Source organism: Seriola lalandi, unplaced genomic scaffold (genome assembly GCF_002814215.2).
Source record: "Seriola lalandi dorsalis isolate HSWRI2012SDOR001 ecotype SW California unplaced genomic scaffold, Sedor1 jcf7180002054583, whole genome shotgun sequence".
In the NCBI taxonomy this organism is placed as follows: Eukaryota; Metazoa; Chordata; class Actinopteri; order Carangiformes; family Carangidae; genus Seriola; species Seriola lalandi.
Window position 1 is genome coordinate 983,262 of NW_019525136.1, and position 24,000 is coordinate 1,007,261.

Sequence of the window (24,000 nt, forward strand, 5' to 3'; positions counted from 1 at the left end):
TTTTTTTGAGATGTGTACTTAGATCATCCCAAATGTTTCCAGCAATTTTCAAACATGGAGAAATCTGTGATTTTAGTCATAACAGTCCGTTTCATTTGGTCGCCAGTCATATCCCCTTTGCACATGCGTCATCTCAGGTTGGGAAATCCTAAATACTCAATCCAACGTTGGTTATCAACTTCTACATCTCTTACTTAGTAACTGACGCTACACTTCTCATGTCATCTCACTTAGGTATTTTTTATAGCCCTTTTCTCACTGAAAACGACAAAAAATGGCCACTTCATTCTGAAAATCTCAATAAACACAAAACGCATTTCTCAATTACGCCACAACCAGGAAAGCCCCATGTCACTGGGACAGCCTCTCCAAAGCTCGTCGTAGTTGCTTGGCTAACTGCAGGATCATGGCCTGGGAGAAATCACCAGGACTCTCTCCCACCCATCCAGGTCTTGTTCCAGAAATGTTGCTTGAGCAGGGCCACGAGGGGACTCCACCCTCCCTTCCCACAAACTGTTTCTCCCTCTATTTCTGGCAAATAGCACCACAGCATAGCGACCAGAGCTAAGAGGCTCTGTAAGAGCTGTTGGACCAAATTAATTAATTGGATTTATTGTTGGCTCTTTTTGGTTGAAGAAATAAGAAAAACTGAGATAATATCACCAGTCCCATAATTTCAAGAAGTTTTTACAGTAGGATACACATTTGCGGGTATGCTTGATAGTAGGTTTAAATTTACTCACATGTACTGTATCACTGTAAGTAGTAATTTGTGTGTAACTGGTTTTAACTGGTTGATGTCTCTCTGCAGCCTATAGTACCTTCTACATCATCGGCCTGGTGCTGTCCATGCAGATCCCCTTTGTGGGCTTTCAGCCGATCAGGACCAGTGAACACATGGCTGCAGCAGGTCAGTCACCAGTCACCTGGGTTTTTGGTGGGAAAGTGGAAAACCATTATTGTTAATACTTAAAACAAGATTTAATCTGTACTACTCTCACAGTACAGATGGAAGGATTAATTTAACATTTAACCACATGGACATCTGTTATGAGATTAAACCCTTAAATACAGTCTGTGTATGAGCCCTCAAACCATGATGCTGAGTTCTTGGACCATTCACCTGAGATAGTTCTTACAATGTCAGCACCAACAGCAGCTTAGCATGTGTCAGTATTACCACTGAGGCTGGCTTATGCAGAGAAACACAAGGCCACACCGCTTTGACATGAGTAGTAGTAGTTTTAAAAACGTGATTCTAATCTCACAAGGAGACCTGAACCCCTCTGGCTGTATCTCTGCAGGTGTGTTTGTGCTGCTTCAGGTCTATGCCTTCCTGCAGTACCTGAAGGACCGACTGACCAGGCAGGAGTTTCAGACTCTGTTCTTCTTGGGAGTCTCTCTGGCCGCTGGAGTGGTTTTCCTCTCCGTCATCTACCTGACGTACACAGGTTGGTTCACATTGTCCTTTAGACAGTTGGTCGACCGAACAGCTGTCAGGAAAAATAATTATTTAAACCTGATAATGAACTGGCCACATTTTTATTTCTTTTATGGCAGGATTGCACTTGATACCACATAGTTACTGTGCACACAGGTGTCGGTAGAACTAGTCACTTCATTCCACATTCAATCAGTTACAGGACTTTCCCTACAAATCAAAGGCAAATAGTTTTTTAATGTACTTGTAAGTAAGTTCTTCCTGAGTCCACATGGTGTGTGTGTTTCACCCTCAGGGTACATTGCTCCATGGAGTGGGCGCTTCTACTCTCTCTGGGATACTGGGTAAGTCATCATAATTAATGTGCTGTACTTTTGCACTGGATTTAAAGCACCTGCTCACAGCGCTGATAAATAATTTCATTTAAATTACATACAGTAGCACAAAAACTTATAAATCTGTTAAACTGAAGGAGATCGTAAGTGGTGGGGTGGGAGTAAGTTTCATGGAAGATTTAATCCACACTTAGATTTAACAGGAAGTCTAATTAATTCAGATATAGTCTGAATCTGCAGAGGGGAATCATTTATTTTTCAAGCACCACTCTCCTCTTCTAGGCAGATCTGACAGACAAATTAGATATATAAACAATACTGTAGATTTTTCCTCTCTTCAGCTGCCAAAATGTTTTTATGGTCAAGCAGTGAGTCAGTCAGCCCTTCACTCAGCCCCATCATAAAATCCTAAACAGATAATGCTCCTCCCTCCTAAGCAGATAATGCCCCCCCCCCCCAGATCTGGGCTTACAGTGAACTGCCTGACTGCAGCATCAGCTGTAAAACTCTTAAAACTCTTCTGTGTGTGTGTGTGTGTGTATGTGTGTACACACAAGCCTGGGCATTTTTTTTAAAAAAGGAACTTGGGTTTTGCTGCAGTGCAGTAAAAGGAATGAGGTCATCGTCTGACCCAAGATAACTGACATCAGCTAACTTTATTTTTTTTAAAAACTCAGCTGTCTGATCAATAAGATCATAAAGCTGTCAATAAATGATTCAAGTACAAATTCATTAAAGTGAACAAAATAAACTATTATCTTGAAAAAATTGTTGTTTGGTACCATTTGTTGTTATAAAGATGTCTTTTTTTCCTCTTACTTTACCTAACCGTACTTCTCTCTGTCCTCCATGTTATCCACAGCTATGCTAAGATCCACATTCCCATTATAGCATCAGTGTCTGAACACCAGCCCACCACCTGGGTGTCCTTCTTCTTTGACCTTCACATCCTCGTGTGCACCTTCCCAGCAGGCCTCTGGTTCTGTGTGAAGAACATCAATGATGAACGTGTGTTTGGTAAGAGCTTTGTCATGGAATAAGGACTTTTTTCGAGCATCATCACTATCAATACCGTGTCTAACAGAACAAGGATGAAGGTTTTCACTAGTGTTGTTTTTATAAATGTCCCTCAAGTCAAAGATGGATTGATTAATATCATATGAGGGCAAAACAGAGACCTTTTGACAAAAGTTCATAATTTCTTCTTTTTTGTTAACTCAATTTCACATCTTAATATAAAACGTTACTTGGATCTCATCCACTATCTTGAGCCGCAGTGATTGGCTGAGCAGCATCATGTGACGAGTGCTGTAAAGGCTAGAAAAGCTGTTCCAGTTTTAAGTAGAAACGCTCCATCAAAATGTAAAATTTTCTTAATAATTACAGACCTGGACCGTGATCTGCCTATTACTGACCACAGATATAGACACAGATTAGTTTGCTAGAGCTGAATTATAATATACATATCCCTCCCTAAGATTAGGGGAAAAAAAGGAGAGGAAAACACAATTCAGAAGGGTGATAGATGCCTTGAATACATTCCTTTCCTTTGTTTATTTGATTGGCCTTAAGATACCATCTGAACTCTTGTCAGATAATTTAGAATAAAATTTTCTCTAGTTCCAAATGTTTAATTGAATCTCATTAGATTCAAATGTGTGGGTGCAGTTTTAGTAAGATCAGTTCCTAGAACCACTGATCTAAATCAGTACACCCATGCAAAATTGTTGAAAAGGTCTGAAAAATATTTCTCCAGTATTTTTGATTTCCTCAGGCGGCTCCAAAATGCAGGATCTATTTCTAGAAATATCTTATTGAGCTTTTGCTTAGACCAGTGTAAAGGATGTATTATCTTAGATTGAAGGAGGCCATGTCTTGCACATACTCCACATCTCTGAATTTGCTCTAGGGCTGTCTGCCACTGCTCCTCCGTAATCTCCCCACCCAAATCATCCTGCCAGGCTGATTTCAAGTGTCCCATAGTCGTACTTGTCCACTGAGACAGTTTCTCGTATGTATTTGATACATCCTTTCTTATGAGGATCTCGTAGAATGATCTATTCTTTTCTCTTAATATTGTCAAAACAAATATTTTCATGCTAGAATCACTGGTGCTATATATGTTTTTTATGTGATGTTTTAAATTAATTATTCATGTGCAACTACAAACCTCTTGGTTTAATGACTTCCTGTGATATCAGTAACAGTTGAAAATGAGTCTGTTCGTGTGAGTCTCATTGTCATGTTCATGAAACCAACTAGAGACGACTCTTGCTTTGTGACATGGTGCATTATTATGCTGGAAGGAGCCATTAGAAGATGGTGAATTCATTTCTAAAGTTGCTAAAATATATTCAATTATTCCTGGAGTAACTTATATTTCTGTCAGTGGCATTATATTTATATTTTATGACTTTTTCCACCTTTATTCAAAATGTATCATATATTTGCACCTCTCTGAAAGCTTTCACAAAAACAGGCCATTTTGAGCTGAGATTTTTATGTTTATCTCCTAGCTGTCTACCTGTTGCTTTGACTGCTGATCTCAGTTCAGCTGAAAACACTCCATTAATACAGATACTCATGCACAGATGTTGTTTTGTCTTTTGACTGTGTTCCCACCTGCCAGTGAGTCCTAGGCTGCAGTCGAAAAGTCGAAATAATCTCCTCACCTCTCCTCCACCTCGATGGAAAACGTCCTGAGGTCAAGGAAAGCTGTGAAGGAGAATTCATAAAGACTTAGGAAAAATCTGACTGCACTTACACTAGGAATTTTTATTTAAACTAACTTTATTTATAACACTTGGACGATAAATCCCCCTTTCCTAACCACTAACACAAAACAAACAGGATTGAAATGTTTAAAAAAGATAAATGAAAGAAATATACAAATAGAGAAAGTTGAGCCATTGAAATAATAATTAAATAGAAATTAGGAACTGAGCAAGAGACCAGAATAAATTATATTCAGACAAGTTTATAGTTTACTGGCATAGGAGCTTTTGACATTTTATACATTTCTTAAGTAGAGAAAATTCACACGATGGGAGGGGATTTAGTGAAACAACATTAATGTATCGGCTGTAGTATTTTGTTATGATGATGACGTTTCTCTGTTATTTCTACATTTACGTGTCTCTGCTTTGGTGAAACTACAACGGTGCATCACTTTAAATGTTGTTGCAGCAAGGAATTGTGGGGCAGCATTTTCTCCTTCCCTTTCATAAAGGAAGGTCCAGTGTTTCCTAGGCTAAAGGAGATAAGATAGGAAGCACTGAAGCTCCTTTCCTCATCATGTAGAGAAGTGGAGCAGCTCTGATCATGATGCTGCTCAGATACTTCTGCGCATTTCACTCAGTTTGGAACCTTTTTAATAAGAAAAAATGTGTTCATGTGTTTCCATTCACTGCCATTGTACCTGTGATGTGACTCGACTGTTGAATTAAGATAACTTCCTCACCTCCTCTCTTTCTGTGCTCTCCTCCCACCAGTGGCCTTGTACGCCATAAGCGCTGTGTATTTTGCCGGCGTGATGGTGCGTTTGATGCTGACTCTTACTCCGGTGGTGTGCATGCTGTCAGCTGTGGCTTTCTCCAGTGTCTTTGAACAGTACCTGGGCGACGACATGAAGAGGCAGAGTCCGCCTGCAGAGGACAGCAGCGACGAGGACGACAGGAAAAACGCCAGCAACCTCTATGACAAGGTTATCAGACTCATTACTCGCCTCTCCTTCCTGAGGGACACCAGATGCTACTGTTGTTCAGTGTTTTGTCATCCTTTTGCTGCTTTTCCTCCAAATCAATACACTTGAAATAATGCATTACTAACCTATCACAGGTCAAAGGCCATGTTGATTCTCTCAGTGGGGACAATCAACAGTCATTAACAGCTCATTTAACCCTCTGTGTGCTGCCCCTCCCCCCCTGCAGGCCGGTAAGGTACGTAAACACGTATCTGAGCCAGAGAAAGCTGAGGAGGGCCTGGGCCCCAACATCAAGTCTATAGTCACCATGCTGATGTTGATGCTGCTCATGATGTTTGCTGTCCACTGCACCTGGGTCACCAGCAACGCCTACTCCAGCCCCAGTGTAGTACTGGCATCTTACAACCACGACGGGTGAGAATAATACACAGTGTGCATTTCTCACACTGTACTTATTTTAACGTAGGCTTATTCCTATGTATGTATGTATGTATGTATGTATGTACTTTACAGCTGTGTTAGGGGAAATTATACAGTAAAAAAAATCAGAATCCACCTTGCTATAAGGAAATATTCAATATTACAAGATCAGGATAAAAACATGATGGGACATTCGTACTTGTGACTGAGCCCTGAGACTTTCTAACAGGAAATACATGTTACTTAGAGAAGAGGCTCTTCCTGTGGGGCGGAGGCAGAAATGTGAGATAGATATCATAAGACCTTGGTATGTTAAACACACTATGAACGTGGATAGATACCATTGGATGGAAGTGTGAGAAGGTTTTTTATAATTTGAGTGAACTGACAGCTTAATACACAGTGGTGCAGGTTTCACTGAGGGGCTTTTCTGTTATATTTCACATATTTTAACATTGTTTACTTGTTTCTGTTTTTGTGTTTTTATTTTGTTATCTTGAGTAATTTGTTTGCATGTGTTGTTTTTTTTGTTATTTTATTCTTGTGAAGCACTTTGTAATCTCTGATTATGACAAGTGTTTTATAAATAACTTTTATTATTATTAATCATATCACTACTGTCAGCTAATGCCTACTGTGTAATGCCCTAGTCTGTATCTAATATTAATACTCTGAACTTTTTCTAACAGCTCCCGTAACATCCTGGATGACTTCAGAGAGGCTTACTATTGGCTGAGGCAGAACACAGATGAGCACGCCAGAGTGATGTCCTGGTGGGACTACGGCTACCAGATAGCAGGCATGGCAAACAGAACCACGCTGGTCGACAACAACACATGGAACAACAGTCACATAGCACTGGTGAGAGCTGCTGCTTTTGATGGGAGGGAAGGGCCCTTGTCCTATCACAGCAACCATAGAGTGCCATCATACAATCTGGACAATTAAATATGTGACACCAGAAATTACTTGGTGTAAAAAGAAAGAATGAATGAATGGGAGTGAAATCTTTAAATAACCTTGTAATGAACAGGTGAACTCAGTCAGTTAAATGAGGGGTGGTAAGAGTGAAAACAAAAGCCAGTCAGTGATAAGGAAAGGAAGTGAGGTAGATGAAGAAAGGAAGAGGAAAATTAAAGAAAACGGGCTCCTTCACTACAATCACATAATATTATTTTGGCAGTTTTACTGACTTGGAATTAACTGTCAACTACCTTGTCTCTATGTACAGGTGGGTAAAGCCATGTCATCTAATGAGACTGCAGCCTATGAAATCATGAGGTCACTGGATGTCGACTATGTCCTCATCATCTTCGGTGGCGTGATTGGCTACTCAGGCGATGACATCAACAAGTTCCTGTGGATGGTGCGCATCGCGGAGGGGGAGCACCCCAGGGACATCAGGGTGAGAAAGAAGTCACACACTGTTTCAGTCACTTCACTGAGTAACAAAAAGAAGGTGAAGGTTCAAGCACTTTTCAAATATGAACTGGAAGCTGTCTGCAATGTGGAATTCATATAATTTTTTTTTTATTCTATATTTTGCTGCAGCAGTTTATTACAAATGATACAGCAGGAAAACACACTTTACTTTCCTAGCCGTCCACAGTTTTTCAAAATTGAAGAACTTTGTACAGTTTGTGAGGGGTAAAGTGTGCACACAAGAACAATTGACAGTATGTCTGAGGGGGATCTGGAAGAAAATATAATAAAATTAAGAATGAGGTCAGAGTAAAATAACAATACAGGGTCAATTATTTAATACTTCTACAAAATCTGCCCTTAAGGCTCTTATTACATATTTGATCCCCTGGTCCATACTTTAATAAATTCAGTTTTCTTCAGGTAATATTTTCCATGACATAAATGTCACTTAGTAAATCTATCCACTCCTGTATTGCTGGGGTTCAGGAAGTAACTGGCGCCTTGTGAACGATTTTGATGAGCAGGAATCAAAATACCAAACGAATTCATCTGATCGTCTTGTCTGAAAATCCCTAATCCTAAAAACAGTGTGGAAAATTGCAAAGGCAGATCAGTGTCAAATATACTTTAGTGTTTTGTGAAACTTGGCCCAGAAGGTCCAAACCACTGGACAGTTTTCATATCATTTTTTAATATCCTCTCTGGGATTTCAAATAAAATGTGCTGTAAGATGTTTGGCTCCAAAATAAAATCACGGCTCAACGTTTGTGTCATTTCACTTATTTCTCCTCGTCTCACCTCTTTATCCAGGAAAGTGACTACTTCACCCCCCAGGGAGAATTCAGAGTGGACAAAGCCGGCTCCCCCACCCTCCTCAACTGCCTTATGTACAAAATGTCTTATTACCGCTTTGGAGAGATGCAGGTTTGTCAGTATTGATAATTCTTGTGCAGAACATTCCTCTCACACAGAAAAATGGTTGATTTAAATGACACTGTAATCACACTTGGCTTAACAAAATAGTGTCAAACAGCAATAATAACTTTTATCTCTTTTCATGTCTGTCAAGTTGGACTTCAGGACACCACCTGGGTTTGACCGGACACGTAACGCTGAGATCGGTAACAAGGACATCAAGCTGAAACATCTGGAGGAAGCCTTCACCTCAGAGCACTGGCTGGTCAGGATTTATAAAGTCAAGAACCTGGAAAACAGAGACCGTTTGGAGCACAAGCTGCGAAGCACTGACACCATTAAGCAGAAGTACACCTCCAAAAAGGTAAGTTGGTTTCATTGTCACCCACTGGACTCTGGTCAAAAGGCCAAGTCTTGTTTTCTTCGACTCCACATCTGCATGTCTCTGAGGGTCTCCACTGGTCTCTGTGACGGAAATGTCCTCACCCTTGTGTCTTGTGGACTTGGGCAGAAGATGACATTTACGTCACAAAGACACGATGCTGACAGAAGCCTGTCCGCACTACAATGTGCTAGACTTGTGCTGGTCACTCATTTTGTGCATCATGTGTATGTACTGTTTATTTCTCATCCCTGGTGCTGCTCTTGTTACATGGTTGTACCGCAGACACTGTTTTCTTTGTTTGACATTTTCATTTTGTTCAACCAAATACAACAAACAAAGGAAGTCCTCAGGCCTCCTTTCTAGTGCACAAGTGGAATGTGTCTGCGTACACACACCCCTGATTGTAGTAAGAGCTGAAGCACGTCAGCTATCTACAACTGTCCAAGGGCAAGTGGAAAGCATTAACTGGCAACACTGGCAGCAGTCTACTCAAAAAAAAGAAAAAAAACTCATACATGTATATATGTGGGTTTGTTTTACGGCATCCACACACAGAAGTTTATCCAAACAAAATGTAAAGTGAGAATTTGCAGTCTGAAACCATCCCATGACATCACTGACCAGCTGCTGGTGAATGAAATAATCAGTGGTGTTCAAAAAGAGATGTGGTGCTTCTTTGTAGCTGTAACCTCATTTTACATATGAGGACACACTAAACAGTTATCCTTAATGTGCTGCTAGGCTAACTGGGCAGTGTGACTCTAGTAGTGATGTAAACAAATCTGAATACAGTATTCAGATATAATATGACATGATGTCATTTTATATATTTTATATGGATTGTTCAGCTTCCTGCAACAATCCATCCCTGAAAACCACCACCAACCACAAGTGTAACTACATGTACATTCAGGAGTGTCCATCCAGCCAGCACCACAGGAAACTGTTAGAATGTCAAAGGCCGTCTGTCATCAGCTTGGTACTGAAACTGAAAGCTGTTGCCCTCTGCTGGGCAACACTGAAAATACACAACACCTTTTAACTCTGTTTTTGGGTTGTGGTTTGGTTTTAATGGGACATGAAACACAGCTCACAACTCTTCAAAAAGCTAATTTAATTATGACAGTTGCAGGAAAGTAAATGCACATAAATGTTTTTTGTATTTCACCTTTTTTCTTCATTCCTTTTTTGCATTTAAAACAAGGGATGCCTCGCTTAATCAGCCACCGATCATGATCGGCCAAGTTCATTAAAAATACTTGATTGGTAGATCGGCAAATAATGCTCCTAGTCACCGATCACCTTAAAATCGATCACCTCTGGTTAATACTCTGGTGTCTGTGGCTGTGTAGTGTAGTCCCGCCTCCCACTTTGTTCACTGCGCTGGTGTGTGACAGGCCACCAAAAACAAAACATGTCGGCCATGTGGAACTTTTACAAAGTGTGTGAGACTGATATAATGCTAACTTGTTCACTGGTTGCAGCCATGATTTGGTCGCCCATTTTTTAAATATAGCCTATTTCTTCATGAAGGAGACTCTGAGGATTCCTCTTCTTTAATTATGTTTTACAAAAATGTAAAATTATAGCACTACACTTCAGTCATGAGGTACAATAACATTCATAATTTTTGTAAAAGCATACTAACCTAGAAAACCTGTTACCGAATCAAGTTTCAGAGCGACAGAGACACACAGCGTCGCGGTAACCATAGTAACTCATTCACACACCTGCCTGCGTGCACACGGCCCGAGAGGAGCAGCCGAATGGGAATAAATGACAATAGCAGATTTATGGATATTTCTCACTTTGCCCCAATAGTCTGAAGAACTCTCTGTTTCTCTGTCTTGTCTGTCCGTGCGCTGTTAGCGTCTTATATCACACAGCGACCTTAAACTCACCACAGAGCAAAATGAAAGCGCCTGCAGTACAGCGCAGTTTAGTTGTGAGACTTTCTTGTCAGTGGTTAAAAGCTCCAATTCTATTTTCATCATTCATTTCCACCCAGACCATTAGCAGTTACACTGATTTTTTTCAGACTTATATTTTTTCTTGTTTGAATGTAGGTTAAAAAAAAAAATATTATTTGATTTAAGTAAATACATGGTGAAAATATTTAATTGTTAATACTTTGTTGGTGGCTAAACTTACACAGGTAAGGGAGTATAAAAGACTCATTTCTAATAAATTCTGCTGTAGGGCTTTATATGGTTCGGTTTAAATCTGGGTGCAGATATGTTTGTGACATTATCTTAAGTCTTACAGTCTTACTTAAGATGTAATTGAGAACATTTTATTAACACACTGAAATATAAGTGGTTACTATAGAGCTTGATTTTTACTGGCGTGTGCTTTTGGTGGTTTCTCCCTCTGCAGACGGCCAAGAGGAAGCGGGGATACATCAAGAACAAGCTGTCCCTCAAGAAGGGCAAGAAACTGACCACAAGGTCTTTATAGAAACCCCACCACCAACAGAGGCACGCTGTGGACGAGAGAGAGGAAAAATCTTTAAACACAGAACTTTCAACAAAAACACGCCGCAACAGTAAAATACATCTATCAAGATGAATAAGGAACAAAAAGAGGCTCCCCCCGACATCTGCCATCCCGAGCGTCCGTACCTGGAGGCGGGAAATGTGACCATCATCTAGGAGAATGCCTTTAACCCCAGCTGACCTATGACCTGATGAGCAGGGTGAAGCAGGCGGAAAACAGGAGGTGTCGGCCAGTCTGAGATCCTCCCCACTGGTTTTAACCTGAGGAACTGTGACCTTTTTTGATTTGCTTTTTCTTTTTGTACTTGAAGATGCTGTGAGTGACAGGTGGCAGAGAGAGCAAGAGAGATTACATGTCTTTAATCCAGGGACTTAGATTGGGACTGCTCTATGCATCATTCAGACCGACACACACAAAAACACACTGTTTTACCATGTTACAAAACCAGAGCTGACCTGAGACCTGCTCAAACTGAGACAAAGGGCGATTGTAGGATGATTTAAATGTTTTTTTGTCTTGAATTCTCACACTTGATAAATATGTTTGATGGAGAAAGAGAAACAAAAAAATGTACCTGCCCACACCCGGCTTCTCTAGTTTAAACCAGCTGTGATTCAGTGATTTGAATCCGTGCTGTCAATTGATCAGATCACAGTGAGCACATAGCTGATGAGTAGTCTCCTTTAATGTATTTAATTTTCTTTTACACTCTCCTCAGAATCCATTACCAACAGAGAAATGCATGTACACATAATGTGCCAACAAAGAGAAGCCACCGTGCTTCCAACCTCATACCGCTGCACTGACAGGATGTATTATTTTAGAACCAGACTGCAGTAAAGGATAATTCCTGTTTGTTAAAACTGGTATTTCATTTTCATAGTTTTTCTGTGTGTAAAAACACTGTGCTCTCCATTGCTGAGGCCTGGGAACATGGCGGCAGGAAGTGTGCGCAGTTAGTTAGACTGGCTGTAAACAAACTTAGTAAAACTTTGACACAGTTTACAGACACTTCCTGGCTCAGCTTTGACCCATTGTGTACACACACACACACACACACACACACACACACACACACAGATCTCCTCTAAAATAAGGGATCATTCCTAACATTTCAGGTACACTCACTTTCAGTTTTGGCACCAAGTAAAGGAAAGGGGTCTTCCAGTAAATAAATCAGTGCAGCAGAGGCTGAAATATATCCTGACTTTTATTTTGTAGTATGGGCCAATCTCTTAAAAACTCCTACGACTGTAGAGCATCTCTCATTAGATCCTCCTCCCCTCCTAAATACTCACTTCTTTCAAACTCTATGGCCTCCATTTAAAAATGTAAAGTCTCTCAAGCACAAACCAAAATGACCCTCAATGTCAGGGTTATTTTTCTCCATAGAAGACATTATACAACGGTTTTCACAGGCGGAGTCGTCGTCATTGTGCTTGAGTAAACTGAACTTGTGTTTCCCTTTTTTTTTAAAAAGTGGTTTAGGTGATCTGGCCAAACTTTTCTGATCACCTGAGTGCTCGACCACGACGACCTCTTACCAGTAGAAATAACCAAAACTATGAAAATAACACCCAAATTGTAATAAACCAGAATTATCTTTTAAGATGCGTAAATGATTCTGTAACTGTAACATCATCATCAACATCATTGAACCACACTGGACTCCAAACAATACAGAGAGCTCTGATCATCGATGTTTCGCTGCAGCTCAGTGGCTACAACATTGATTTATCTTTGTTTAAGATGCTTCAGGGAAGCCGGACCGAGAACCAAGGTCTACGTTTTATCAGTTAATGGTGATTAGTGAATGAACAGGATGCAGGTTCGTGACTTTCAGAGGGTTAAAACAACCATCACACATTAGTGTTTGTTTTTTTGTAATTGGCTGAATTTCTACTGTTTTAATTTGTAGTTTCTATCATGCATCCAGTGACATAACATTGTCAGCAGTTCCTTCTGTAAACCAACCTTCTCTATAGCTGAATCCACCTTATTCTGTTTCTTGAAGATGTTCTAATAAACATATCCATCCTGCATGAGCTGACTGTGATTCTGTTGTGAGCTTTAGTGAGAAGAAGACCATGGTAAGACAATCCAGGTGGTGAGGGTGGCGTCAGCCTTGAGGAGAAATAAAGCTCCACACAGTCAGTCAGTTTATTTATTACATGGACTTTGGAGGATGTGATGACTAACTTGAGGGTAGCATCCGATCACAAAGTGCAAGGATTTTTATTTTGTTTAGATTTTTTTTTTTTTTTTTTTAGGTTTTTTTCCATCAATTGTAATGGTCTTAATGCAGGTATGAGAATGAAACATGCCTTTTTGAATAAAGGGGTTGAAGTAACGCTGTGTATTCATTTCATTCATAATAGACCTTTCCCACAGTTGGTTTTCAGTGCCAATTATACCACTACAATTATGGAGCAGGAATGTCACAGGAAAAGTAGTAAAGCATTTCCTTAATTTCATATTTTAATAGGCATTAAAAATAGGAATTGAAAAAGAATTTATAAATGAGCTATTAATCCATCAGTAAATACTGGAGATTTAAAAATGGATTTACAAAAACAGCATAAAACACTTAAACCATTTGTAAAATCATTTATTAATTCATGAATAAATAATAGAATTTTAAAAACTATTTGAAAAGGCATTTTTAGAAAAAGGATTACGTACCTGGACTCCCTCTTCAATTTCCATTTCCTCTTTCCAGCTGCTGTACCTATTAACTGATCGAGTTGCTTCATTTAGCTTCTCCTGTTAGCCTCTCTGACACTGGTAAAACCAGGCTAAACAATCCCAACTGGCCATGGGATGTAACAAGCTTTCTGATTGGCTGGAGAGCTAACGAGACATATCACATCCATAGAGTGTGGGTTTTTAAATCTGAAGTAATCATTCATTGATAAATTTGTTTATAAATTCTTTTTCAATTCGTATTTAATGTCTATTAAAATATGAAATTCAAGAAATACTTTACTTTTCCTGTGACATCCCTGCAGCAAACATCTCATCTCACTGCGCTGCAGAACAGAGAGATCCTTTGTTCCCACTGCCATCAGGCTATACAACACCTCAGCCACAGGAAGTGGACTAATCTAATTATTATTGTTTATTTATTATTAACTGTTTTTATTTTTATGAACAATGAGCTAATGGACACATGAATTCCCCCTAGGGGGATAAATAAAGTATCTATCTATACAACAATCTTCATGTTACTAGAGACCTGCACTGCTTCAGTCACCTCTGGATGTCTGATTCACTGTCTACAAACTGCTGTGCAGCTCACAACATGTTATGATATGGAGATGCAAGTTAGCATGTCATGTAAGTTATTTAGGGAAATGTGCTTTCTTGACCACTAGTGTCTGTACAGTAAATGTAAAGCTACAGCCAGTTAACTTGGCTAACAGAAATATTAGAAACCATGGAAACACAAAGGTGACACCACCAGCTCCTCCCCTACAGCTCAGTCATTAACAGCGTTTCTCGATTCTTGATCTGCAAAAAGCCGACGCGTAAAATGTTTCATGGCTGGGAGCAGAGACTCGTTGCACCCAGCCAGTAAAATGACGTTTATTTCAAATGTTACAGCCATAAACATTCTCTAAAACTGAACACAATAAAAACAAATTCACACATTCACATTAAAAAAATATCACCCCATTGCATTGACAACAATGCATTGTTCCTACATAAACTGTTACAGCTCCTTTGTCGAAGCTAGAACATATTCATACATTCTATGCATCACTGAATGTATCTTAAATTCTACAATGAGCACTTCCACACCACTTGTGAACACTGTTACACTTCTTGATGACACCATAGACGAATACAAATGAGCAGGAGTCAACAGGAGTATCCAAACACAAAGCAACTAAATGATCTTAACGTGTACGAGAGGGTGAAGAGTGTGTAGCGCTGTCGAAGCTACACAACAGGAGCTACTGAGACCAGGATCCGAATGACCTGTAACTGTGATGATTGCGTCAGTCTTTCTTTAAGTGAAAGGCACCAAGAACACAAGGGAAATTCTCATCAAAAGTTTGTCACTATTTGGATTCTACCAGTAGAGATTTCTAATTTTACATTTATTTCATCAAATACAAAAAATAAAAAAGTTGATTTTCCACTTTCACTATATTTTACTCAGCTTCTTTGCTTCTTTTTTTTTTTTTTTTTTTTTTTTTTTTTTTTTTAAATAGCTGAACTAATTTCAATGACCTGGGCGAAGAAAAAAAGAGTAAAAAATCACAATCACAGAATCAAACAAATCGTTTCATTACCAATAATCAGTCCAACCGATTTTCTACCTGGTGTTTCCTGATTTCCATGGTTGGGCAGGTATGAGGAGCAGCTTCAACCTGCAATGTTAAATTAAAACAGACATGCTACATATTCCCTTTAATCAATTAACTATAAATCACCTTAATTTTACACCACCACAGATTTTCTCTGGGTGTCCAAACATTTCAGAATCAAATAAAATTTCAAGTTAACTTTGTTGTTTACTGCAACATCTCATAAAATGTCTCAATGTGTGGACCTGACGTTTGTTTGAGGAAGGTAAACCATCACAGGGAACATTATTTCACCTCTTTATTGACCAATGTTGACTTGTGTTGTATTGAAGCTGTAAGCTGGACCACTTCTGTCGGTGCATTCACTGACACGTCTGTGTGTGTAGACCAAATGTATGTATACTATACTTTCCCAATATTCAGTTGTACTCCGTTTATCCTTTGGGATTTGATTTTCAGAATACAGAGCTCATCAATGTCATGTTGTTCCAAGGGTTGAATGATTTATTGTCTTTATGAGCAATTTTCAATACGCAAGCTAATCAAGCTTTGACTTTTATTATAATTTAAGAGACAGTTTCAGACAAATATACTTACTACAGTTAGTTTGCTTCCTGTACGTCGTTCTCTGAATCATTTACCCACGGCCAAAGATGGTGTAGTTGAAGAAGACACTACACTAAAGGAGTGCTCAGTGTCTTCTACATCTACATCGCATATCATTAAGTCAGATAAAAAAAACATTACTGCTAACAAATGCAAAATGCATTATTGTCTGATTCTCTTGATGTACAAACAACATACATTTGTGATGATGTAAACTGAAAACACAGGCCGACAGATTAATTAAGGAAAATAATTGATATTTCAATCACAATGTCAATATTGGTCAGAAACAAAAAATATTTTTCCTCAAATCATTCAGCTACAGCTTTTTTTTGTCAGACAGACAGTTAATTTGTGGACGTTTGAGTGTCCCTGAATGTACAAAGTGGCGCTCCCACACAACAATAATGTAACTTTGATTTAGAAAGAAAAGGGGAATGAAATTGTTCCCTGTGATGGGTTACCTACTTAAGGTGATTTGCATCTCTGCGAATTGTTTTTGATAATGTACTTTAATGGACAAGTTGTAATATCAAACAGACTATTTGTAGTCAGTGGACTGAGATACTGGACTGTCCAATAAAAGAAACTTGAGAATGGACAGGCTGCACACTGTGATGAACTCGGACAGTATCTGTTCAGAATACAATGTCTGTTTGTTTTCCTCCTGGTTTCTATCAATAATCAAACTTCACTTTAGCCCCCTCGAGTCATCTGTTACATGAGTTAATGAATATTATTTATAGACCACTACCATTTAGTCCTCCTCGTTCTCCTCATCCCCTCCAAACGACAGAAGGCTGTTATTCTTTATTTTCTTTCCAGGCTTCACCTCCTTCTTCTTCTCCTCCTCCTCTCCTCCATCACTCTTCTTCTTTTTGCTGGAGCTGGCAGTGATCCGGAATTTGTCTGAGGAGGAGCGCTTGGCTGGTTTCTTGAAAATGATCTTATCATCAGGAGGAGGTCCATCATCTGCAGACAAGATGGACGAGTGTCATTCAAATAAATACACTTTTTAGAGTTGTGCAAAGATTTCCAGACAAGATGCTTGCTGTTGCCTTGACAACATATATCAACATGTTAAGATCCCCTCCAGGCATGTTCCAGGATTTATAAAAATCCCTGCTTTGAATTACAATATGTGACTGATACAGTTTTTCCATAAAACAACATCTAAAAAATACCATTAATTTAATTTTCAGAGTCAATGCTGAGCGTCTCTCTCATGGTTCTGCAGTCAGCTGAACACTCAGTCACACTGGCAGCAGTAGAGGAGGTTATATCAGCATCTGGTTCAGTTCTATTTAACCTACTTTGATGAAAGTCAGCAAGTGAGCTGAGAGCGCGGCTGACAGACACGGCATCAGACTGCCCTGTGTTTCCATCATCCTTCTCTAGTGCCATCACAATTAGTTTTGGGGAATCTGTTTGAAAAGTTTAGAGCCCGTCAGCCAAATAAAAAATGAACTGACAGAAGCAACCACTGAGGTCCAAGCAGCTTGAGAACACTGGCAGAAGACCAGCGGAGAAAGATGCAGATGACTTGAGAGATTAAAATGATGAAAGCATTTTGACTCTAGCATTATTTTTTCACCTACAGTTTATGCTGAACAAAGACTTTTAGCAAAGAAAAATAAGAAAGAAAAAGAACAACAACAACAACAAACAAAAAGAAAAAGTAGTGATTTGCCTCACAAAATCCAAGTTGTCAGCCACTTTTATGGGGCAGCCATGATTAAACCTCATCCCTCACTGAAAAATCCAGAAACTTTCCAATTTAAGCAGATCAATTTGAAAACGACGTCCTGGTGTCAAACTCTGAACATCTATTCTGCAAAATGAAGATCAGTCACTTCAGAGAAGTATCATTGACCATAACATATTTTTGAGCGGAGGGAGACTTTAAATTCAAGTAAATAAGAAAAAATCCCAGCAACCCAAGTTTATAAGCAGTGATGTGATTAAAACATTTAATTGGATTTACAATAATAAATGGTTCTTGCTCATTCACTCTTACCTTTCTCTGCACCACCTCCAGTGCGTATTTTAGACTTGATCTTCTTCACTTCCTCTTCAGTCAGGTCTCCACCTTTTAGGACCACAACTTGAGGTAGCTCATCCTCTCGGTCACTCCCGCTGTCATCATCATCCAGTGTTGGCATCACGTGACGCTGAGAGGGGAATCAGGAACCGAGACAAAACAGGTTTTCTTTACCAGACACCCAGCCTATGCATGAAGTAACCCCGTTTAAAACAGTGTCATTCACTGCGCAGGGTGCGTTTCTCTGGATGAGAAAAGTAGGAAAGGAATGGTTTGAATGAACGAGTCCAATGTGGAAGTAGTGTCTTCAAACTATTTTGTCAGCAGACGAGCCACTAAAACACAGTATAATATAAACCTGGCAAAACAGACAGCTAACGATGAGATTTCATACACTCTAATGACCTGACGTGATCGCTATCCTGGGCCCAGGCTGCTAGCTCACACAACTAACAGTTAGCCTAAACAGCACATACCTTTGTATCAACAGTCGGCCCTTCTTTGTATCCAACATCATTTTTAAACTTCTTAAGAAAGGAGGGCTCCGCTGGTTTCACCCACGACACGCCACTGGCCTTGCTTCTGTTCATTGCAAAGCAGTACAACAACACAAGCGTACAGATATTACGTAGGCCTGAACAGATATTTAGATTAGCACAGGGTTCGCTATTGGGAGAATTTTCACTTTCAGAACTTCCGGTTTTGTAAGGGGCGCCGTAAAAGAAACGTGTCTTGTCGCGAACAGTCGTAAATCCAACCAATCAGTATTCGTTCGTCTTCTTCTTCTTCGTTTTAATATCGAGTTAGCATACTTTAGCAGAATGCTAGCGTTTTATGGGGAAGATCGCCTTCCTTGTAAGAAAAACAAAAAGGCATTAGTATGTTTCATTTAAATTCTGATATATAAACGATACTATATTTGCAAGAACTATGATAAAAGTTGGGCTTTTGTCTAGAAGCAGGTGTAAATAATTATTTTAGCCGTTTAGCTCCATTCGCTCCCATTCTTTGAGGACTATCTTGCGAGCGCCCTCTCGGTGAATTGCAGCCAAGTTTGGTACAACGGCATTATACGGAAGTGGACGGTCTCTGGTTGTAGTTTCCCCATCCTCAAGTATGTTGCCGGGGTCTTTTCACGCGTTGTTGGCGGGGGTTTTGAGTGCGCTCGCCTCTTTCTCTGCAAAGCTGTCCCTCGGTGCAGACTACCTCAGAGAGATGTGTGAGTCCACACTGGGAAGCTGGACTGAAACGTACGGTGGAGCCACACACTGTGACTGGGTGAGACGGAGTGTTTGTGCTTTATTAATGGAGAAGTTTGGAGATATCCCTTTCAGTTATATATGGGATAGTTTCCATGGTTACGCATAGGGCCCGTGTTCACGTACAATGGAGCTCATTTTGTGTTAGTTCAGTACTGTGGAAAAACTGAAATAAATATGACTGTATCCAAAAGTACGATGGGATTAAGACCAGGGCATAGCTATGAAGTAAATGACAGATTGTGAATTTTTATTGAGTCAATCACATAAACCATAAACACATTTTCACTCACTAAAACACACTATGCACTGTGATGCACTCATGATGCATAATGCAGTCTTTTGTGAAAGCCTATGTCTTATTAGGAAAATTTTTTAAATGAATTGTTATTACACTCCATTTCAGTTGTGTTGAAATAAAAAAAATCTGTAGATATTATGGAACAAATAAATTGACAGAACTTAGACTTATTCACAGCAGCTATTTTGATATGTCATTGCAGGAAAAGTGTGTTTTCCTCATGAATGGCATTTATTTTTATCATGACATTATGCTAGTTACAAAGTAAAAATAAACATACATACAACACATATAATAGTGACAATATAAAGGAAAAATCCCAAACCACATCTTAACCCACCTGAACTCATATAAGAGATTTTCCTTTAATTTGTCATCCATCTGTGACTGACTGCTGCTTTCCCCTTTCACCTGTACATGTGTTTCCAGCTCCACATCCCCCTGCGGCTGCTGTGTGTAGGCCTGCTGTTCACCTGTAATGCTGTCATGTGGACCTTCTTCTCCAAGGCTCTCCAACAAAGCTCCTCTTCAGCCAGAGCCACAGTCACTACCACTGCATCTAACTTCATCTGCTCAGTAAGCTCTCTGAAATCTCCAATAGTGCTCAAAAAGTTTCAGCGACAGCATTGAGATTCATGTTGCCTCCTGTGTTTGTGCGTCCAGGCCGTCCTTGGGAGAGTGATTTTTGGAGAGACCCATGCAGCTCTGTGGTGGGTGGGCATCTGTCTCACCCTGTGTGGACTGCTGGTGCTTCATGGATCCACACCTCAGGCCCTCCCACAAGACGAAGGCAAAAAGGACAAGTAATGAGTAAAGTGGGTCGCCGCAAGTGTGCAGCCTCTGCTCTTCAGTCATGGTCACAACAAACTGTGGCAAGACTCCCTCAGAGACACATCATGGGAATCCTCAGGCACTTGGAAGTGGAAATGATGCTTTTAAAAAGAGGTAACTCAGTGTCTTAATGCCAAAACAGTGGGATATGTTGCACAGAGCTGACACAGAGAGCATTCAGTAGCATCAGTCCCAGACACACCTCTGACATACAGACTAATATGCCCCTGTTGTTGTGGAGCATTTTCTTTATTGTTTTTTTCACTGAGAGTGTCGGTAATCTGTAGGCCATGTTCAGAACCCAAAAATATTTTGGGTTAATTATAAACTGTGTTGGGACTAATCAGACTGTGTCAGAGGACGTCAGTAGAGTAGTCGGTCCTTCAATGTGACCCGGGACGCATCTGCGTTCACATTCCTAAAAGAATGTGGCCACATGTGGTCCAGACCACCACTGAATGTGGTCTGAGTGATGGGATCTCAAATGTGTCCTCAATGTGTCTTGGGTGTGTTCACACCTGAACTTAGAGCTGTCCACTTGTGGTCGGATCACTTGAGACAGATGTTAATATAGGTCTGAACAGGTCTGAACAGGTCTGAACCGGGCCTTAGAGGTGAGTTGGTCACTGAGATTGTCAGGTTTTGGGGTCAGTACAATTATGCCTCCTTCAGTCCGAAATTAAATTAATTTTTGAACCATAATTCAATGTGTAAAATAACTTTTCTCTTTAGTTACATGAGTAAAGATAAGATAGTTTACAGTTTTTTAATACACATTTCTCAAAACTTCACAAGCATTTACACGCGACCATTGAGTTTGCAGTGTGAAGTGCTGAGTAGACTGCACACCAAAATAATCAGATATGGAAAACGGAAAGCTCTATACACATAGGTTTACTGCAAATATTTAATGATAAACCCAAAGGTTATTGATTATTATTGATACTTGCATTGAACCAAAATTTGCCAGCCTCCTTTCTCTCAGTAAGAGAAGACTGAAAACATTGCTGCTGTTCTGTCAGGAACACTCAGGTCAGGTAGTGCAGACCATCTGGCTGTGACAGAGCCAGCAGTGAAGACAATCATGATCCAAATCACCAAGTAAAGACATCCTGTTACTGTCTTGTACATAATGTACCCTGCTTAATGCTCACTTGCTTGGGAACTACTTTTTGCAACTGTTTTTGTATGTTCACGCCAACGCTCACCCAGGAATCAGAAACAGGAATCACAGAAACACTGCACTAATATTTGTAACAAGTAGACTTATGATTTAATGTACATATGGACCATCTCATTGAATTAAAGAAGTAGTTCAACATTTTAGGAAATGCTCTTATTTGCTTATTTGTCAGGAACTAGATGAGAAGATTGATGCCACAGTGTCTGGTGAATGTAAGGCTACAACAAACAGGTGGCTTAGCATAAAAATGGAAGCATGGGCAAACAGCTAGCTTGACTCAGTCCAAAGGTAAAAGGAAACTTGTTTTAAAAGTTTAAACTAATTACTAGTATTTTATTAATGTACAACTCTGGTTAACTGTTGTGTCTAAGATGTTACACAGCCACCCACCACTAGCATGGAGCTGCAGCTGCAACAGATGGCAGCGCTCTTCTCCCTGGAAACCAGCACAGTTTGGAAGTAATTTGATGTATAGAATGAAAATGAGGCTGTATGTGTCCGTGTCAGAATAAACTGGTGTATAACTGGACCTGAGCCATGCGTAACCACATTCAGCACAGGTATGTGGACGTTAACCTGCAATGAAAGAAGGCTGCTGGTGTTAGCACTGCTACCGTTGGCCACACTCGGCCAACCAATGTGACGATGTTTACCTGACACTGTGATACCGCTAGGTCTGAAGAGATAACAGGACTTAATATGAACTCTTTTCCTGGGTGTTCTCCTGTTTTTATTCCTCCGCTTCAGCAACAGTCAGAGCTGGAGACATTGTTTTCGGGTTGTCTGTCCATCCCATCCTCGTGGACACAATATCTCAGTAACACCTTTATGGAACATCTTCAAATTTGGCACAAGGATTCACTCGGGCCCAAGGATGAACTGATTACATTTTGATAGTCAAAGTTCAACATCACGTTGATCTAATGTTCATGTAATATATAAGGAATGCCCAAAGGGAAATTCATGACTTAGGTCACACTGTGACCTCACAAAACAGGTTTTTGGCCACAACTCACAAATTCATTCACTAATTATGACACAGTTTCAAATGTCCTTAAGGATAACATGAAGTGATGACATTTTGTATCCAAATGGTCAAAGGTCAACTTCACTCTGACATCATAATGTTCTGCAAAAACACTTCTGGTCATTATTCAATGCTGTAGCACTGTGACCGTATTTTCTGCAGCTTGGCTGGTTGGCGGAGGAAATAACCACAAGGCGATAATCTTTGTTAGACTAATCAAATAGTCTAAATTTAAATTGACATTTAATTGACAGGGAAATAAATTGTTAAGAGCATCTCCAGTACGGACATGAGTAGTCCCCAAATTCCCCAGAATCACAAATTATTCTTTTGAGTTGAGGAATTCTGTTTGCTGTATTAAAAAGACCCTTGAAGAACATATGGGTAGCAGAATACTTTTTATGCACCAGTATAAAGTATGTAAGTAAGTTGTTTTACTCTTGGCAGCCATGAATGTCACATGTAGCTAAGCTAAAAACTAGAGGTGACAGAGTTTCACAGTCAGAGCCCGAGACTCTGGAACGAGCTGCCTGAGGAAATCAGCTCAGCAGGATCGCTGACCTCTTTAAATCTCTTCTGAAACAGACTTTTATCATAGAGCTTTTCCTGATTTTTATTTTTATTTTTTTTTTTTTTAATTTTTTTATTGACAACTTTTTATTTTTGGTTGTATTAATTTTTACAGATCTCTTGCTGGTGACACTTCTTTTGGTTTATTTGCACTAAGACACTTTAATTGTATTTCTGATTGCTTGTTTTAAATGTTGCCTCAATCGACCTGCATGATTTATTTTGCTGCCTTGTGTAAAACACTTTGAAATGTGGGTTTCTATAAATAAAGATTGATTATTATTTATTATTATTATTATTATCACAATCTGTCTAAAATCAGCAATTCAGGGCAGCCTTTTTTTTAATTAACCATTTTATTTAATTTTATTCCTTTTATTGGTTTTATGTCTTATTTTCATTGGACTTTTTATCAATTTTAATCACATTTTATTTTCTATAGTTTTATTTTACACACCTTGACACCTACTGATCGGTTGTTGGTTTTAATTATTTTATTTTTCTGGTTTTTAGTTCATTCGCATCATTTATGTTATGTGTCTAATGTTTTTTCTTCACACTATCCACATAGTTTTTGTTGTTGCAACGTCCTTGATAACTCAGGCTTTGTGCAGCACATTGTGCTTCCACCTGGAATGAAATGTGCTGTGTGAATAAAGTCGTGCTTGATCCTTCTCACTTTTTGGATTTTACTGTAAATTCCTTATAAGGTGTAAAACTGCAGCTGAGTTTGTAAAAATTCAATCAAT

The 24,000-nt window shown here is 39.5% G+C and overlaps 3 protein-coding genes across 3 annotated transcripts in view; 2 read left to right on the plus strand and 1 right to left on the minus strand.

Moving 5' to 3' along the window:
• Positions 1-13,470, plus strand: part of LOC111664152 (STT3 oligosaccharyltransferase complex catalytic subunit B) — a 39,546-nt gene extending 26,076 nt beyond the window's left edge. Inside the window, exons 6-16 of the mRNA XM_023418631.2 lie at positions 812-910; positions 1,305-1,451; positions 1,737-1,785; positions 2,639-2,793; positions 5,268-5,479; positions 5,706-5,893; positions 6,589-6,760; positions 7,131-7,304; positions 8,135-8,248; positions 8,394-8,603; positions 11,001-13,470. Of these exons, the coding sequence (XP_023274399.1) occupies positions 812-910; positions 1,305-1,451; positions 1,737-1,785; positions 2,639-2,793; positions 5,268-5,479; positions 5,706-5,893; positions 6,589-6,760; positions 7,131-7,304; positions 8,135-8,248; positions 8,394-8,603; positions 11,001-11,081 (1,601 nt within the window). The 3' untranslated portion in view covers positions 11,082-13,470. The remainder of the gene's footprint in view (positions 1-811; positions 911-1,304; positions 1,452-1,736; positions 1,786-2,638; positions 2,794-5,267; positions 5,480-5,705; positions 5,894-6,588; positions 6,761-7,130; positions 7,305-8,134; positions 8,249-8,393; positions 8,604-11,000) is intronic.
• A 1,183-nt stretch (positions 13,471-14,653) lies between these two features.
• kiaa1143 (KIAA1143 ortholog) lies at positions 14,654-18,792 on the minus strand. The gene is made up of 3 exons (XM_023418640.2): positions 18,557-18,792; positions 18,057-18,210; positions 14,654-17,011 (listed from the first exon to the last, which is right to left on the minus strand). Exons 1-3 carry the CDS (start codon positions 18,668-18,670, stop codon positions 16,797-16,799), a joined length of 483 nt encoding a protein of 160 aa, XP_023274408.1. The 5' UTR covers positions 18,671-18,792; the 3' UTR covers positions 14,654-16,796.
• Positions 18,793-18,899: 107 nt separating this feature from the next.
• tmem42a (transmembrane protein 42a) lies at positions 18,900-23,929 on the plus strand. Its single transcript, XM_023418641.2, has 3 exons — positions 18,900-19,358; positions 20,070-20,216; positions 20,304-23,929. Exons 1-3 carry the CDS (start codon positions 19,197-19,199, stop codon positions 20,445-20,447), a joined length of 453 nt encoding a protein of 150 aa, XP_023274409.1. The 5' UTR covers positions 18,900-19,196; the 3' UTR covers positions 20,448-23,929.
• The last annotated feature ends 71 nt before the right edge of the window (positions 23,930-24,000 follow it).